General features: G+C 42.3%; 2 protein-coding genes across 3 annotated transcripts; one reads left to right on the forward strand and one right to left on the reverse strand.

Moving 5' to 3' along the window:
- Positions 1–244: 244 nt before the first annotated feature.
- Positions 245–7294, forward strand: LOC137028919 (NIPA-like protein 2). Of its 2 annotated transcripts, XM_067398322.1 has the most exons (12): positions 245–288; positions 736–808; positions 4613–4681; positions 4770–4938; positions 5025–5084; positions 5217–5338; positions 5470–5566; positions 5815–5953; positions 6028–6116; positions 6193–6256; positions 6820–6914; positions 6997–7294. In XM_067398322.1, the coding sequence occupies exons 2-12, from the start codon at positions 803–805 to the stop codon at positions 7101–7103; spliced, it is 1017 nt and encodes a 338-aa protein (XP_067254423.1). In that variant the 5' UTR covers positions 245–288; positions 736–802; the 3' UTR covers positions 7104–7294. The 2 variants fall into 2 exon arrangements, with proteins under 2 accessions (XP_067254423.1, XP_067254433.1); XM_067398332.1 differs by lacking the exon at positions 245–288 and having other exon boundaries at positions 382–808.
- A 142-nt stretch (positions 7295–7436) lies between these two features.
- On the reverse strand, positions 7437–17049 carry pop1 (POP1 homolog, ribonuclease P/MRP subunit). Its single transcript, XM_067361834.1, is given in 15 exon segments — positions 7437–8300; positions 8405–8566; positions 8639–8793; positions 11091–11276; positions 12181–12296; positions 12476–12595; positions 12669–12922; positions 13035–13249; positions 13595–13773; positions 14439–14526; positions 15483–15743; positions 15857–16032; positions 16241–16339; positions 16418–16493; positions 16925–17049. Coding segments are annotated over 14 exon segments (2646 nt in total). The 5' UTR covers positions 16925–17049; the 3' UTR covers positions 7437–7741.
- Between the last annotated feature and the right edge of the window lie 206 nt (positions 17050–17255).

Below are 17255 nucleotides of genomic sequence, written 5' to 3' on the forward strand. Positions count from 1 at the left end.
CTTCTGTTACTCTAAACTTTACAATCCCACATTTAAACACACATTCTCAGTGTGTTAGCATGCAAGAATGTGCTGTAATGTAAGATAATAGATCTACTGTCCGTCCAGCACAGCACTGACCGCCTGCAACTCACACTCACTCACAGAACACTATTGTCCTGCCCTGCACAAAGAGTCCTGTAAGCATGAACACACACACACACACACACACACACACACACACACACACACACACACACAAACACAGAAAGTCCCAACACTGCCTCTTGTTCCTGTACCGGAGAAGCCGTATGTATTTCTACTCATAACTGCTGTTATTTTTAATAATAAGTGTGGACTGAGCCATGTTAGTCTTGTTAGTTATATGGCCTGTTGAGCGGTTGCTTATTGTCAAATACTGTTAATTTTTGATGTCAGGTTGTTTACTCAGCTACATATAGGCTATATTAAATTTCTTCTGATGATTTGTTTTTCTGCATGTTTTCTCTATGGAAGTCAAAAGTATTTGTTACATGGCTTTTCAGCAGTTTTGATTCTCTGTAAGGGATTTCACTTTGTTGTTGTTGTTTTTTTGTCTCAGACAGATTCATGGTTATGCGTCATGTATGAGATATGATACATGTAGTTCTGTATATACGCTCCTCTGATCACAGAGCTCTGAACAGCTGCGTCGGAGAGATGAACATGCGCACAGTTGTGTTGAAGTTGTTTCTGTTGTTCTTTTCACTTGTACAGTGTGTTTGTGAATGTGGTTATCCACTCTCTTTACATGCCTTGTGGGAACTACAAGTGAAGATCCAGGATGGAGGTACAAAATTAACAGTGTAGGCTACAGCATCTAACCTGAAATTACACTCAAACTACAGTTAAAACAGCCTGAGATTAAACTCTAACTTAAGCCTCTAATCTGACATTAAACTCAAACTACAGAATCTAATCTGACATCAAACTCAAACTACAGCATCTAATCGGACATTAAACTCAAAGTAAAGCCTCTAATCTGAGATTGAACTCAAACTACAGCTAAACAGCCTCTAATCTGATATTAAACTCAAACTACAGCATCTGATCTGACATTAAACTCAAACTACAGCATCTAACCTGAAATTACACTCAAACTACAGTTAAAACAGCCTCTAATCTGATATTAAACTCAAACTACAGCATCTGATCTGACATTAAACTCAAACTACAGCATCTAACCTGAAATTACACTCAGACTACAGTTAAAACAGCCTGAGATTAAACTCTAACTAAAGCCTCTAATCTGACATTAAACTCCAACTACAGCATCTAATCTAACATTAAACTCAAAGTAAAGCCTCTAATCTGAGATTGAACTCAAACTACAGCTAAACAGCCTCTAATCTGATATTAAACTCAAACTACAGCATCTGATCTGACATTAAACTCAAACTACAGCATCTAACCTGAAATTACACTCAAACTACAGTTAAAACAGCCTGAGATTAAACTCTAACTAAAGCCTCTAATCTGACATTAAACTCAAACTACAGCATCTAATCTGACATTAAACTCAAAGTAAAGCCTCTAATCTGAGATTGAACTCAAACTACAGATAAACAGCCTCTAATCTGAGATTGAACTCAAACTACAGCCTCTAATCTGATATTAAACTCAAACTACAGCATCTGATCTGACATTAAACTCAAACTACAGCATCTAACCTGAAATTATACTCAAACTACAGTTAAAACAGCCTGAGATTAAACTCTAACTAAAGCCTCTAATTTGACATCAAACTCAAACTACAGCATCTAATCTGACATTAAACTCAAACTACAGCATCTAACCTGAAATTACACTCAAACTACAGTTAAAACAGCCTGAGATTAAACTCTAACTAAAGCCTCTAATCTGACATTAAACTCAAACTACAGCATCTAATCTGACATTAAACTCAAAGTAAAGCCTCTAATCTGAGATTGAACTCAAACTACAGCTAAACAGCCTCTAATCTGATATTAAACTCAAACTACAGCATCTAATCTGACATTAAACTCAAACTACAGCATCTAATCTGACATTAAACTCAAAGTAAAGCCTCTAATCTGAGATTGAACTCAAACTACAGCTAAACAGCCTCTAATCTGATATTAAACTCAAACTACAGCCTCTAATCTGATATTAAACTCAAACTACAGCATCTGATCTGATATTAAACTCAAACTACAGCATCTAACCTGAAATTATACTCAAACTACAGTTAAAACAGCCTGAGATTAAACTCTAACTAAAGCCTCTAATCTGACATCAAAGTCAAACTACAGCATCTAATCTGACATTAAACTCAAAGTAAAGCCTCTAATCTGAGATTGAACTCAAACTACAGCTAAACAGCCTCTAATCTGATATTAAACTCAAACTACAGCCTCTAATCTGATATTAAACTCAAACTAGAGCATCTGATCTGACATTAAACTCAAACTACAGCATCTAACCTGAAATTATACTCAAACTACAGTTAAAACAGCCTGAGATTAAACTCTAACTAAAGCCTCTAATCTGACATCAAACTCAAACTACAGCATCTAATCTGACATTAAACTCAAAGTAAAGCCTCTAATCTGAGATTGAACTCAAACTACAGCTAAACAGCCTCTAATCTGATATTAAACTCAAACTACAGCCTCTAATCTGATATTAAACTCAAACTAGAGCATCTGATCTGACATTAAACTCAAACTACAGCATCTAACCTGAAATTATACTCAAACTACAGTTAAAACAGCCTGAGATTAAACTCTAACTAAAGCCTCTAATCTGACATCAAACTCAAACTACAGCATCTAATCTGACATTAAACTCAAAGTAAAGCCTCTAATCTGAGATTGAACTCAAACTACAGCTAAACAGCCTCTAATCTGATATTAAACTCAAACTACAGCCTCTAATCTGATATTAAACTCAAACTAGAGCATCTGATCTGACATTAAACTCAAACTACAGCATCTAACCTGAAATTATACTCAAACTACAGTTAAAACAGCCTGAGATTAAACTCTAACTAAAGCCTCTAATCTGACATCAAACTCAAACTACAGCATCTAATCTGACATTAAACTCAAAGTAAAGCCTCTAATCTGAGATTGAACTCAAACTACAGCTAAACAGCCTCTAATCTGATATTAAACTCAAACTACAGCCTCTAATCTGATATTAAACTCAAACTAGAGCATCTGATCTGACATTAAACTCAAACTACAGCATCTAACCTGAAATTATACTCAAACTACAGTTAAAACAGCCTGAGATTAAACTCTAACTAAAGCCTCTAATCTGACATCAAACTCAAACTACAGCATCTAATCTGACATTAAACTCAAAGTAAAGCCTCTAATCTGAGATTAAACTCAAAGTAAAGCCTCTAATCTGAGATTAAACAAACTCCAGCACTACAGCTGTGAATTCAGTGTCTCTCTGCTACAGTTTGTCTGCAGTGTGGAAGTTAAGTCAACTTTTATTTCTATAGCACATTTAAAAACAACAGAAGTTGACCCAAAGTGCTTTACAGCTCAAGCAAGATTAAAAAAAAAAAAGAAAAGTAAAATGACAAAATAATAATAATAATTAACTATTAAACTATTATAAAACAATCAAAATATTTAAATACAACATCATATATTTTATCAGCTTCAAAAACTATTCAGCAATCTATCCGAAAGCCACAGAAAAAAAGAAATGTTTTTAAAGAAGATTTAAAAACGGCTAGCGACGAAGATGACCTCAAAAAGGAAAGGAAGAATATTCCATAGTTTAGGACCTATCACAGAAAAGCGTGGTTACCCTTTGATTATAACGGCAACGAGGAACCTTTAAAAGCAGTGGACAGAAGACCTGAGAATTTTAAAATCAACCCTGAACTTCACAGGAGCCGGTGTAGGGAAATGTGATCCATCTTTCTTAACCCTGTTAACAGCCTGACTGACTGTTTGGGGCAGACCAATATACAATGAGTTTCAGTAGTCTAATCTTGATGAAACAAGTGAGTGGATCACAATTTCCCAGTCAGTACGGTAAAGAAAATGCTTTATTTTAGCAGTCGATCTCAGGTGGTAAAAACTTCTCTTGACAACAGCACTGATCTGCTTATTGAAAAATAAAGATTAGTCAAAAATCACTCGTACGTTCAACAACAACAGATCTAACTGGGCAACTGGGTCGGGTAAGCAAGACAAAGAGGAACCTAAACTCAAGACTTCGGTTTTGCTCTCATTATTTGCCAGCCAATGTTTAATATCTCTGAAGCAATTTAAGGCATTCTCTGAAGACCAATTCTTGTCTATACCAACTGGGAAATAAAATTGGGAATCGTCTGCATAACAGTGGTAAGATATGCTGTATTTCTGAAAAGTAAAGCTCCAGGGAAGCATGTACAATGAAAATAACAAGGGTCCTAAAACTGACCCTTGAGGGACACCACACTGCATCTGAGCTGATGTAGAAGAACTCGCCTAAATTAACAGAGTCTTTCTTTTAGATAGGAGGAAAGGTCGTCCCCTGGATGCCCATCATCCATTCTAAATGATTTAGAAGAATATTATGGTCATTTGTTTCGATGCGTGTTCAAATTGTATGTTTGTGTTCGTAGGTTTATATCGTGGGGATTTGCATTGCAATATGTGGAAACTTTCTCATCAGCATCTCCTTAAATATCCAGGTGAATCTCAGTCTCATGGACACACACTCACAAACAAACACTCTTCTCAGTGTTCTGGTGGTTTAGTGTTTCTTTGCTGGTGTTGCAGAAATACACGCACATGCGTCAGTCTCAGCGAGGGACGAAGCCGTACTACACCAGCCGTCTGTGGTGGTGTGGGATCCTGCTCATGGGTTTGGGAGAGCTGGGAAACTTTGCTGCATATGGATTCGCTCCGGCATCGCTCATCGCTCCTCTCGGCTGTGTGTCCGTCATCGGTAAATCACGACACAGTCTGTCAGGTATTTTACTCTTTGAATGGTGTTTAAAAGTGTGTAAAGTTGGTTCTGTTTCTCTCTTTCAGCGAGTGCTGTTATTTCTGTGGTGTTCCTCAAGGAAACGTTACGAGCTTCAGATATCCTCGGTGAGATCAGATTCCGTTTCACACCTCATGATGACATTAGAGTTTGCAGCATTGTCAATTCCAGCAATAATGTAAGATGAACACATTAAGCTCAGGTTGAAGCTCTTGTAATAAAGGTGTTTTCTTTCACAGGAGGTGCTTTAGCTCTGATTGGCACCTACTGTCTGGTGACCTTCGCCCCTCATTCGTCCCCTCATGTGACGGCCAATATGGTGGAGCGTTCGCTGGTCAGCTGGCAGTTCCTTATTTACTTTGTAAGCATGTCGAGATACAGCACACATTCGACCAATGACGTTATACAAGAAGCCATTAGAAAAGTGACAAAAACACAAACCGCTTTCATATGAATGACGAGCGAATCTTTCATCTGTCTGTCTCTCTGCAGTTGTTTGAAGCGATTCTCTTCGCTGTCCTGATGTATTTCTATAAGTGCAGGAACGTGAAACACATCGTAATCATGATGATCTTGGTGGCGTTACTCGGTAAGAACAGATTCTGCTCTCGCTGAAGATGATGAGAAACAGCACTGGTTATTCAATCAAGTCTTCACTCACAGCCATCAGCTGATGGAGAAAATGTAAATCTGTTTTGTGAGATTTTAGTTGGAAATAAAAGAGGCCTGAGATCCAACAGAAGTTGGTTTAAAAATATGATCATTTACCAGATTCAGAATAGAAGTACTTTGTATTTGTGTCTAGTTTCATAGTTATCCTGATGTTGTTTGTTTCAGCGTCAGTGACGGTGATCTCAGTGAAGGCCGTTTCAGGAATGATCACGGAGACGATCCGTGGAAGTCACCTGCAGCTGACCTATCCCATCTTCTACATCATGTTCATCATCATGGTCACGTCCTGCGCCTTCCAGATCAAGTGGGTCCGACCCTTCATTTACACACGTACTCTTCTCTGTATTAAATCTGAAGAATCTTGTTCGTCTCTTTCAGGTTTCTGAATCAGGCCATGAAGCTGTTCGACGCCACTGAGATTGTGCCCATCAACTACGTTTTCTTCACCGCCAGCGCCATCGTTGCTGGTCAGTCGTGTTTAAACCAGTTTTGTTCCTCCCTGGAAACACAAAAATGCTTAACAAATTTTTTTTGGATTCCTAGGCATTTTATTTTATGAAGAATTTTATGGTTTATCTATAATACACATCATCATGTTTGTGGTCGGGTGAGTGTTTCTTGAAGATTATTATTTATAACAATATCTGGTATATTTGAGGTTTAAAGGATTAAATTGACTTTAAAATTAAAATTAGCCCAAGCTTTACTCACTCTCAAGCCATCTTAGGTGTATATGACTCTCTTCTTTCTGATGAACACAATCACAGAAATATTAATAAATATCCTGACGCACATAAACTTTATAATGGCAGTGAAAGTATAACTGACGTGACGCCAGTTGTTTTTCGTAAGTTGAATACGGAAGGCAGTCTGGCGGAAGTTAGATATTTTACTTCATAACTTGTTAAATATGGATATTTTCTTACACAAACTCATCGCTTCACTTCAGAAGGTCTTTATTATGATGGATGGAGACTCTTTCTTCAGCTTCACACTCATTGATCCCATTATAAAGCTTAGGTGCATCATGATATTTATTAATATTTCTCTGATTATGTTCATCAGAAAGAAGAGAGTCATGTACACCTAGGATGGCTTGAGGATCAGTAAAGCTTGGGCTAATTTTCATTTGAAAGTGAACTAATCCTTTAAGATGTGTGCGTGGTTCAGGTGTCTGCTGGCATTTACTGGAGTGTTCCTGATTGCAAGAGCTCGTCCCAGAATCAAGATGGACCGTGTGTTCATTTCCATGGGCCAGATTCCAGGTATCTCTCAGTAACGCCTGATTACGCTCCAGAGATCGAGCCGTCAGGGATTCGGTTATAAGTGACTGTTTGTGCGTTTCAGGCAAAAGTTGTACGGATAAAGTGCAGCCGCAGTCTGACGACAGTAAATATGGAAAACTGGCATCTAAATTAACCTGCAACAGCGAAATACAGCAGGATGAGCCATAGAGAGAGAGAGAGAGCGCCACCTGCAGGAGGAACAGAGGAACTAACACTCAGTGTGTGTGTGTGGGAGAGTGTGTGTGTGTGTGTGTGTGAGTGTGTGTGTGTGTGTGAGAGAAGGTCTAACTGAGTTCAGAAAAGGGTTCATTTTGAATGCATAACTGTCTAAGTGTTTTGGGAGCATTATGATTTTTTAATAAACTAGTGTAACATGAAACAACAGAGTTTGATACTTTGTCTGAAGGAAAAACCTGAGAGACACACACACACACACACACACACACACACACTCTCTCTGTTAAATCATCAGATCTCACGAAGGTAAAACTTTTACTTGCACTTATTTTTACTGTACTGGAAGACGCATCATTTACATGAACTGAAACTAGAGGGAGTTTAATTGAACATCATTGGTTAATAACTCTGTATTTAAACAAAATTAAATGTCTTAGCAAGTCGAATCTTCCTCAAATCCCAGCAGAAAAAAAACAATCCAAACTTCCGATGACGAAAAGAGTTTCTCTGAAAAAAAACAAAAAAAAGTAAAAAGTTTCAGCATATGGTCTTGGAAGTCTGACACGCATTGATCGGATCACACAGATCACAAACATGCACGCTGAGCAGTCACGTGACAGGCCGAGTCTTCATGTGTCGATGCAGATCTGAGCGTAGCGGTACTGCAGAGACGAGGGGTTGCGCAGGAGGACGACGCCGCGCTGTTCCTGCGGCTGCTGGAGGAGCGCGTGCAGCAGTCCGGTCACGCTGATGAAGGCCAGCGCCTCGCCGCGGCCGGCGGCCAGAGAGAAGTCGCCCTGCTGAACCCAGCCCAGCGTCGGCCGGCTGCAGTGGGACACGACGCTGGGCAGAGGCTGCGGCCACACGCCCCGCAGGAGCCGCGCCGGACGCTCCGGGTCAGTCTTGTGCTCACGCAGGTTCTTCAGGTGGTCTTTGTGTCGGGGCTCCTGCGGGCCGCTGCTCCGTCCGTCTTTAAGCAGCAGCTGGAGGTCAGAGGTCGTCGGGACGCACACGGTGGCGTGCAGCGCCGGCTGGCCTTTACTCAGCAGACGCACACGCACCCACACCAGACTCCGTCTCCAGTCCTGCTGCAGCGCCGCGGCCGCCACACGGGTCAGCGGAGGGTTAGCGTTCCTGCGCGACACGCGCCGACACCACGCCGACAGCTGACGCAACACCTTCAGACTCCTGCAACACACGTCACATGACTCCGTCTGCACACGCTCAGTTTAGTGACAGTCTACAGATAAAAGCGAATCGCTCTCTCTTCTCAGCGTGGACGAGCAACTGACCTCAGAACAGTGAAGTGTGACGCTCCGTCTCCGCTGCCGCTCGCCGTCTCCGTGCTCAGATTCACTAGCTCCTCCCACTCCTCCGTCAGCTGTTGCCAGGGGCAACGGAACGGCGCCAGGCAACCGTGTTTGATGTAGTTGGTGCGTTTTGATGGAGGACGTCTGAAAGCAGCGAAAATGATTTATCATGGAGACATTGTGCACAAAATACACACAAAACAACATTTCTCCCACCTTTTGAACTTTTCTAGCAGCTCCGCCTCCTGCTCGGACTGGAAGCGCACTCCGGCAGGGCAGTCTGGGTAATCGTGAGGGAAGTGAGGCTGACCCATGAACTGGGAGTGTTTGATACTCATGTGGAGGCCGCCGACACGAACGCCACAATACACCTGCAGAACACGCATTAAACACACGACAGGAGATCATTATGAGCGTCTGATGTGTGAACTGAAGTGAGGCGGCGTCACATAATTTAACACCAGTGCTTCCTGATCTGAGACGGAGGCTGTGATTTGTTCTGGTCAGGAGTGATCAAGGACGACAGTAAACAGTGTTCAGATGAGTTTGGATCACTTATAAAGCACACCAACTTCACTTTGCTTTTACATTTCAAAACATTTTAACATTTCACATATTAAAAACTACACAGAAGCTTCCTTAGGAATTCAGACAAAATAAAAGTGTGCTTAAGGCATAACGTGAAGAGATTAAGACTGAAATGTAGAAAATGACTGCAAAACAAAATCTCATTCAACATAACCGCATTCTGCTCTGGTTTTGGGCTTGTGATCGTAACGGTGAAGTATTTTATGACAGTCTTTGCCGCATCAGTAACGCTGTACAGTTGATCACAACAACAAGGGAGACAACTGAATTAAAGGATTCGTTCACTTCAGAAGTAAAATTCCTGATAATTTTGGAAAGTTGGAAAGGTCACACAAAAAAACTCCATCTCATTTTCTGCTCCAACTTAAAAATCGTCCGAAATCGTTGTTTTACCTTTTTTTGTAAAGGTTGTTTGACTTAGTCTTTGTACATTCACTCTGTAAACACTGGATCGGTACTTCTGCCTGACCTTTCCAACATGATTATGTCATGCGTGGAGCATCACAGAGCAGTGCAAGACGAGCATTTGTGCTTAAAAAGTATAAAGTAAATTTTTTTTTTTTAGTACATGTCCGATGGTTTCTCTAGATGAGACTCTTATTCCTCGTCTGGGATCATGTAGAGCTCTTTGAAGCTGCACTGAAACTGACATTTGGACCTTCAACCCGTTGAACCCCAGTGAAGTCCACTATATGGAGAAACATCCTGGAATGTTTTTCCTTCATTTCTTTTCCACTGAAGAAAGAAAGACATGAACATCTTGGATGACATGGAGGAGAGAGATATTATCAGGACATTTTAATTCTGAGGTGAACTAATCCTTTAAGAGATCTCTGATCATAATATCATAACCCTCACCCACTGCTGGGTCAGTCGCGGCATCAGTCAGATCCACTCCACTTGAGGAATTCAATTCAATTCACATTTATTTGTAAAGCGCTTTTCACGATACATATCATTTCAAAGCAGCTTTACAGAGAACGCATGTGAACATTACAATTTAAAGAATGCAGTTAAAAAATAATGTAATAATTTAGGCAATTAATTTCCAATCACTGTTAGCAGTTTAACCGAAGGTAGAAGCAATGAGCTCCTGGAAAAATGAATTTCATTAACAATAAATAGGATATAGAAAATGCCCTAATAAATGAAACTCCAGTGCGTGTTTTCACTCCTCACACCTGCTGCACTCCGTAAACAAATAAACATCGTATCATATCTGTCACTAAACAAGCTGGTAATTTTTGTGAATGTTCATCATTTGTTCGCTTTAAATGCATCATGTAGTGTTTATTGCAGCACTGAATTACAGTTACACTATGATGTTATAATAACGCTAACAGTTATCTGACAGTAAACAGACTAAAGTATAAAACGTGTTACATGTTATAAAAAGGGACACTTCCAGTTCTTGATTATAACTGGCTGAGCTGTGTTCAATGCCAGTAATATACTGTGACCCACACACTTGAGAGTCATGAGACTGCAGCACGGTATCACTGCGCCATCTAGTGTTTGTGTCACACATAACTTTCTGCTGAATGTTCAAAACAACTTACTAGACTTGTGCTACTGTTTATTTTTGGGAAACCTTGCCAGGTATGTGGTAACTGTTTTAGGCTATAAAAACTATTTTATTAAAAGGCACCAGAATACAGGAAATGGCATGTTTCTGGGGGACGACCCATCCACATTGTTTTGCTTTCAACGCCCATGTCTCAAGTGGTTGCTTGAACATTTTTGCTTTTCGTTTATTGTGTGATTACCTCTATGTATTGGTGCTGCGAAACCACCAGCTTGTTTTATTATTTTACTTGGTTTAACCACAGCAGTCGTGTCATGTGCACAATTTCTTTTAGGTCCCTGTTGAAAGTTTTCCAATGCCCTCTAGTGTCAGCTTCCTGTCTCCACCACAGATCAACACCAAAATAAGGGCAATTTAAAAATAAATAAATACATGTTATGCAATACCAATACACATAGAGGTGATCAATGATTCCACTAACAAAAATAAGAAATGTGAGCAAAATGAACAATGTCAGAAGAAGACAGAACGAACATGAAGGGTGTCAGTGCGTACCAGAGGGACCCAGAATGCCATTCCCCAGCCCTTGGGCAGCAGCAGATCCCAGCCGGAGCCCCAGTGCAGACGCTCCTCTCCGCGCACACGACCCGCCTGATGAACCAGCAGCACCGGAACACCAGATGGAGCCGCTGACAGACGGGAACCTGGAACCAGCAGCTCGCTCCTCATGCGGTTCAGCTCCTGACACACACACACACACACACACACACACAACTTTATCATGTATCTGAAAGAGCATGTGTTAAACGGGTAGTTGATTATGATGTGACTTCTTTAACTTTAGTTAGTGTGTAATGTTGCTGTTTGATCATAAACAACATCTGCAAAGTTACGACGCTCAAAGTTCAATGCAAAGAGAGAGATTTTCTTTTTAAGGACTACAACGAGCTTCTTCCTGAGTTAGTGACACCAAAAACCCTAAAATTTACATAAACCCCGCCCAGAGAACACACAAAGGGGGCGGGGCCATGTTGGGCTGCTTTAGAGAAGAGGAAGAGTTGTTGTAGTCGAGTGTTGTTGTCATGCCGTCATTTTACGCCAAACGAGGGTCAATTCAACACAAAAGATGAACATGACGGCACATGCTAGTGGATGAGTTGAATCAACTCCACAGCAACTACATCAATTTATCCACTAACCATTCAGAAACGTCTAAAAGTTGTAACTTCTTCCTGAGTCTCTCCATCAGTGTCGACTCCGGTTTGAACAATGTAAGGCTGAACACTTTCCTCATTTTGGCTGCGTGAGATTCTCCAGCTTTGTTGTTGTTGAGCTGTTAAAGCTCCGCCCTCTTCTGGAAAGGGGGCGGGGCAGCAGCTCATTTGCATTTAAAGGGACACACACAAAAACGGCGTGTTTTTGCTCACACCCAAATTTGACAAGCTATAATAAATGAACTGTGGGGGATTTTGAGCTGAAACTTCACACACACATTCTGGAGACACCAGAGACTTTATTACATCTTGTGAGAGGAGCATTATAGTCTCCTTTAAGGAGAGAACTGAATTACCACATTATAAATAGACCAAGGGCAGTGAAGCACATGATCCATTTCATACGGTCAGTGTGAGTGTTGCTGCGTTACCTGCTCTGACAGTCGGCCGAGTGTCACACGCTCCCGAAGCAACGCGTCCCACAGCGCACTCTGACTGCAGTGAGCCGCGACTCCTCTGAGAGTCAGATCTCTCACACGCTCCTCCTCTGACATGTGAAACACGACAGCACAGTCATCATCACGTCTGGTGCGTGTGTGTGAGAGAATCTCAGGCCCTGCCAGGATTCGAACCTGGTTCATCTGCATGGAGGCGCAGAGGCTCCCGGAGCTCAGGGTCAAACACACACACACACACACACACACACACACTTCCTGTCATGTGTACCTGTGCTCTGCTGTAGGTCAGGTACAGTTTTACCACGTTTCTGAGGTAAAGTCAGTCTGGGATCATCTACAGTCAGTCCCAACACACAGCCTGCTGGGAGCTCTGCTGTTGAACACACTCCTGTAAAACACACACGCCATCAGACATTTACTGCCTCCTCTAACGGTGTCACATGACATCAGTCTTCATTCACCTCTCAGAAGACGGAAGACGTCCGTCTGCTGCTGATGGACGCTCCTGTCGGCCTCACCGCTGCTCAGCGGCTCGAACGCCTCCTGCAGACACGAGAGCCAATCGTCAGCCGTCAACGAGCAAAACGCATCATCAGCATGAGTGTGATGTCATCAGAAATCTCTCACCTCACTGGCTGGATGAAGTGCGTCTGTGAGCACCGTGTGGGCCAGCGGACCAATCAGACGATAGCGCACAATCTCCATGGTGAGGTCGCTAAACAGGATATGATTAATGATCACAGTCTTAGAAACGCACTTTCTACTTAACGACATGCGCTACAGAAATAAACGTGAATTGAACATGTGACATCATCAGATGAAGTCACCTGATGGCGATGGCCGTGTCTGTGGACTCCCAGCGCACCGGGGCTCCGGCGGGACGCGTCCCGTCACCCAACAGCTTTTTGGCGGGAGGCCCAGCGCCACCTTCGTCGGTCTTCCTCTTCCTCCCTGCGGGCGGCTCCGCGGCGGGACGAGGCTCCTCAGAGACGGACACGGCCTCAAAACACTGACACACCAGCTGCAGCTCCGACAGCACGTCCTGTCACATGATCACACCACTTTCATCATGACAGAAAAGAAAACAAGAGGTGAAAACATCCAAAGCATCACATGACCAGCAAGCAAGCTTCACTTCATACCATCATCAGTCGTCACGTAAATTGTTAAATTCCCGCCACAGTCTGGATATTATTTCATTTAATAATCATTCAATAATCGGATGTAGATTTGGAACGACAGGTATGTACTTGAAAAAGTATCAAGTGTCATTTAAAAGTCAAGCATGAGCTCTAGTCGTGATGTTTGTGGATCTTTGGCCATCGACACATGACATCACTGACGTCACAATGAGCTGTGAACACATGCATGTGACAGTCTGTTTGACCTGTTTAAGGGCCGGATGGATCCAGATCCACAGCTGTCTGTCTGACGCGTTAGAGACCCGGGGCCGCCACAGGAAGTCAGCCGGACCCAGAGAGCCTTGAGGAAACTGATCCGCTCTGTACAGGTGGACGCTTCCCTGACGCGCACCCGAGAGACACGACGCCGCTGCAAACGTGGGACCTGTGAAACACAACCAGATCAGAGACGATATCAACACAACAAATACACACTCACTGTTTGATTCAGTATGTTAGTGAGGACACTGCATGAATTTCTATTGATTTTAAATCAGGTTAATGATGTTTAAACATGTGCAAAACTCTCACCCTCATGTCGTTCCACACCCGTAAGACCTTCACTGCTTCAGGAGCGTTATGAATCTTTTGTGTCGAATCATGATTCGGATCGCGTGTCAAACTGCTGAAATCATGTGACTATGGCGCTCCGAACCACTGATTCGACACACGGATTCATAATGCTCCGAAGCTTCCTGAAGCAGTGTTTTGAAATCAGCCATCACTAAATAAGTCGTTATTTTGTTTTTTTGGCGCACCAAAAATATTCTCGTGGCTTTATAATATTAATATTGAACCACTGTACTCACATGACCTGATTTAAATATGTTTTAGTACATTAAGTACTAGGGTGAGTAATTAATGACATTATTTTCATTTGTTGGTGAACTAACCCTTTAAATAAAAGCATGTTTTGGCCAATTTATAAGCCTTTTTAAAACAGTGAGTACCAGTAAAATGTCCTCACTAGTCAGCTGATATAATATTTCAGACATTTGGTCCTCACTAACATAGATAAACCTATAAACACACACACACACACAAACCCACCCGTTTGTTTGTTGGTCAGTCGAGCCAGCGCTCTCAGTATCTGATCCTCAGATCCTCGAAGCTCCAAGCAGCAGAAATATGACAAATCCTGAGAGAGAGAAAGAGAGAGAGAGAAGGAAATCATGTTTTTTTCCTGTGTTTTCCTTTACAGGTGCAATGTGTAAAATTTGTGAGGATCTATTGACAGAAATTCAATATAATATACATAACTATGTTTTCAGTGGTACATAATGAACCGTTATGTTTTCATTACCTTCAAATGCGCCATTTCTATCTCATACAACGCGGGTCCCCTTACATGTCAAGTCGCCATTATGTGCCGGCCTGTTTCTACAGGAGCCCTAAACGGACAAACACTCTACAGAGCGCGCTTCATGTTTTTAGAGGCAGCTTGCATCGTCACTACTTTGAATATGCACAAAGAAGTAGTCGTCGTCTGGTTTATTAGAAGCAGTTCTTTGTTAGAAGTAAGAAGAAACCTCATTGCTTCACACAAGCTACTCTCTGCTCTCTCAGACGACGACATGTCGGCCAGACGGCCACCATAGCTTGTTAGTTGCAGTTCACAACCTCACCACTAGATGTCGCTAAAATTTACACACTGCACCTTTAAGGATTGAATAAATGACAGTGTTGTGGAAACACACACTGATGTCGTGACGTAAACACACACTGATGTCGTGACGTAAACACACACTGATGTCGTGACGTAAACACACACTGATGTCGTGACGTAAACACACACTGATGTCGTGACGTAAACACACACTGATGTCGTGACGTAAACACACACTGATGTCGTGACGTAAACACACACTGATGTCGTGACGTAAACACACACTGATGTCGTGACGTAAACACACACTGATGTCGTGACGTAAACACACACTGATGTCGTGACGTAAACACACACTGATGTCGTGACGTAAACACACACTGATGTCGTGACGTAAACACACACTGATGTCGTGACGTAAACACACACTGATGTCGTGACGTAAACACACACTGATGTTGTGGAGACACACACACACACACACACACCTGCAGCAGGGCGTGAGCGCTCATGGCTCTGTAACTGGCTCTGTAGCTCTTGGCCGTGGGTTTGAGCGGCAGACAGTAGCTCCAGGTCTTCAGCATGTGGAAGCGTTTGGTGTGCCAGATGTGCGTCTCCATCCATTTGTTCTTCCTCTGTCTGCGATTGAACTCCAGCAGCAGGTTTCCGTGACGACGGCGCGCTCGCCGACTCCTGCTTTTGGGCAGCGGTTTCTTCTCCTTGTCTGGTGCGCCCTGACTGCGCTCCGCCTGCACACACACACACACACACACACACACACACACTGAGTGACCTGTGACCTCTGCATCAGATTGTGTGAGACCGATGACTGCCGGGTCAGTAGGTCAAAGGTCAGCAGTACCAGTCTCTGAGCGCTCTCGCGCAGGCGGCTCGGCAGTCTCTTGGTGTTGTGGCTCATGGATCGTCTGCGCATGTGCTTCGGCAGAGCGTTGAAGACGTGGCAGCTGCCCGCAGGCTTCCTGACGGCCTTTAGCATGGCGTGGACTTCAGCGGCGCGGGCTTTAGCGAAGTTAGAGCCTGCGAGACGTCAACATAAACAATGTCATTCTTTTAAGCATTTGGCAGACATACACTGACTCGAGGTACACGCTTGATCACTTCTTGTTTTTCCTGGGAATCGAACCCATGACCTTTGCGTTTGTGACCGTATGTTTATATTCTGCTAAACATCAGAAATCTCAAGGTTTGGATGAACTATTCTATAATGATGAAGGTTTTTGTTCACCTGTGATGTGTTTGGGCAGATCTTGACTGTAACTATGACCCCCAGCCTGATGACCTCTGACCCAGCCGCATACCTGTGACCCCTGACCTCTCTCTGTACCTGCAGATGAGCATTTATTTAATGAACAAAAACGATACAAGAATAAACATGATTTCTGTCATCATCAGCTCTGATCACCTGAGCTGGAGTACGTGACGTTCCTCGGCTGATTCTTCATCTTTTTCTCTCTCATTCGGTCTTTTGCTCCAGTCATCTGAAACACGGTTACACACATAACACCACATATATATCTGACACACCACACATCATGTCTGCTTTATACAGTACAGACAGCAATAAACAGGATCAGTGATGTTCAATTCAGACAATAGAGTCGTAATTCAATGAAGTTAATTTCATCTATAAAGCAGTTCAGAAAACAGTGATAGACGATAGATAGATAGATAGATAGAGATAGAGAGAGTACACAGCACAGCAGACAGGACATTATTTACATCATGTACAGAACAATCTTCTGTCTTTACAACCTTCACACAATATTAATGTAGTATAATTAATATAATAAAAAGGTAAACTAATGTAAACCTGTCATTTAATTGTCCTGTAAATCTTGTTGTGTGCTTTATTCTGTTCTGACACAACACCTGATCGATACAGCACGCGCCTGCAGCACTCAACTCTTACCTTGAAACGCAGGTAATCGGTCCAGTTAACTTTGTCTGTTTAATCAGGTTTAAAACACAGTTTTTGTAAGTTTCCTGTTTGCACGCTGCTGCTCACGCTCTGACTGACAGCACACGTGCTCAATCTTATTTCCGGTTTAAAGGATTATGGTAAATGTAGTTTTTCATACCAAAGAAACGTTAAAGGGATAGTTCACCCTAAAATGAAAATTCTGTCATCATTTACTCAGCCTCAGGTTGTTCAAACCTGTATGAATTTCTTTCTTCTGCTGAACAGAAAAGAATATATTTTGAAGAATGCCTGTAACCGAACGATTGATGGACCCCACTGA

The sequence above is a fragment of the Chanodichthys erythropterus genome, chromosome 2 (assembly GCF_024489055.1).
Source record: "Chanodichthys erythropterus isolate Z2021 chromosome 2, ASM2448905v1, whole genome shotgun sequence".
Lineage (NCBI taxonomy): Eukaryota > Metazoa > Chordata > Actinopteri > Cypriniformes > Xenocyprididae > Chanodichthys > Chanodichthys erythropterus.

Coding starts and splice junctions, on each gene's coding strand:
- LOC137028919 (XM_067398322.1), top strand. Junction 4,682..4,769: donor GCATCTCCTTAAATATCCAG/GTGAATCTCAGT, acceptor CTGGTGTTGCAG/AAATACACGCACATGCGTCA. Junction 5,085..5,216: donor ACGAGCTTCAGATATCCTCG/GTGAGATCAGAT, acceptor TTTCTTTCACAG/GAGGTGCTTTAGCTCTGATT.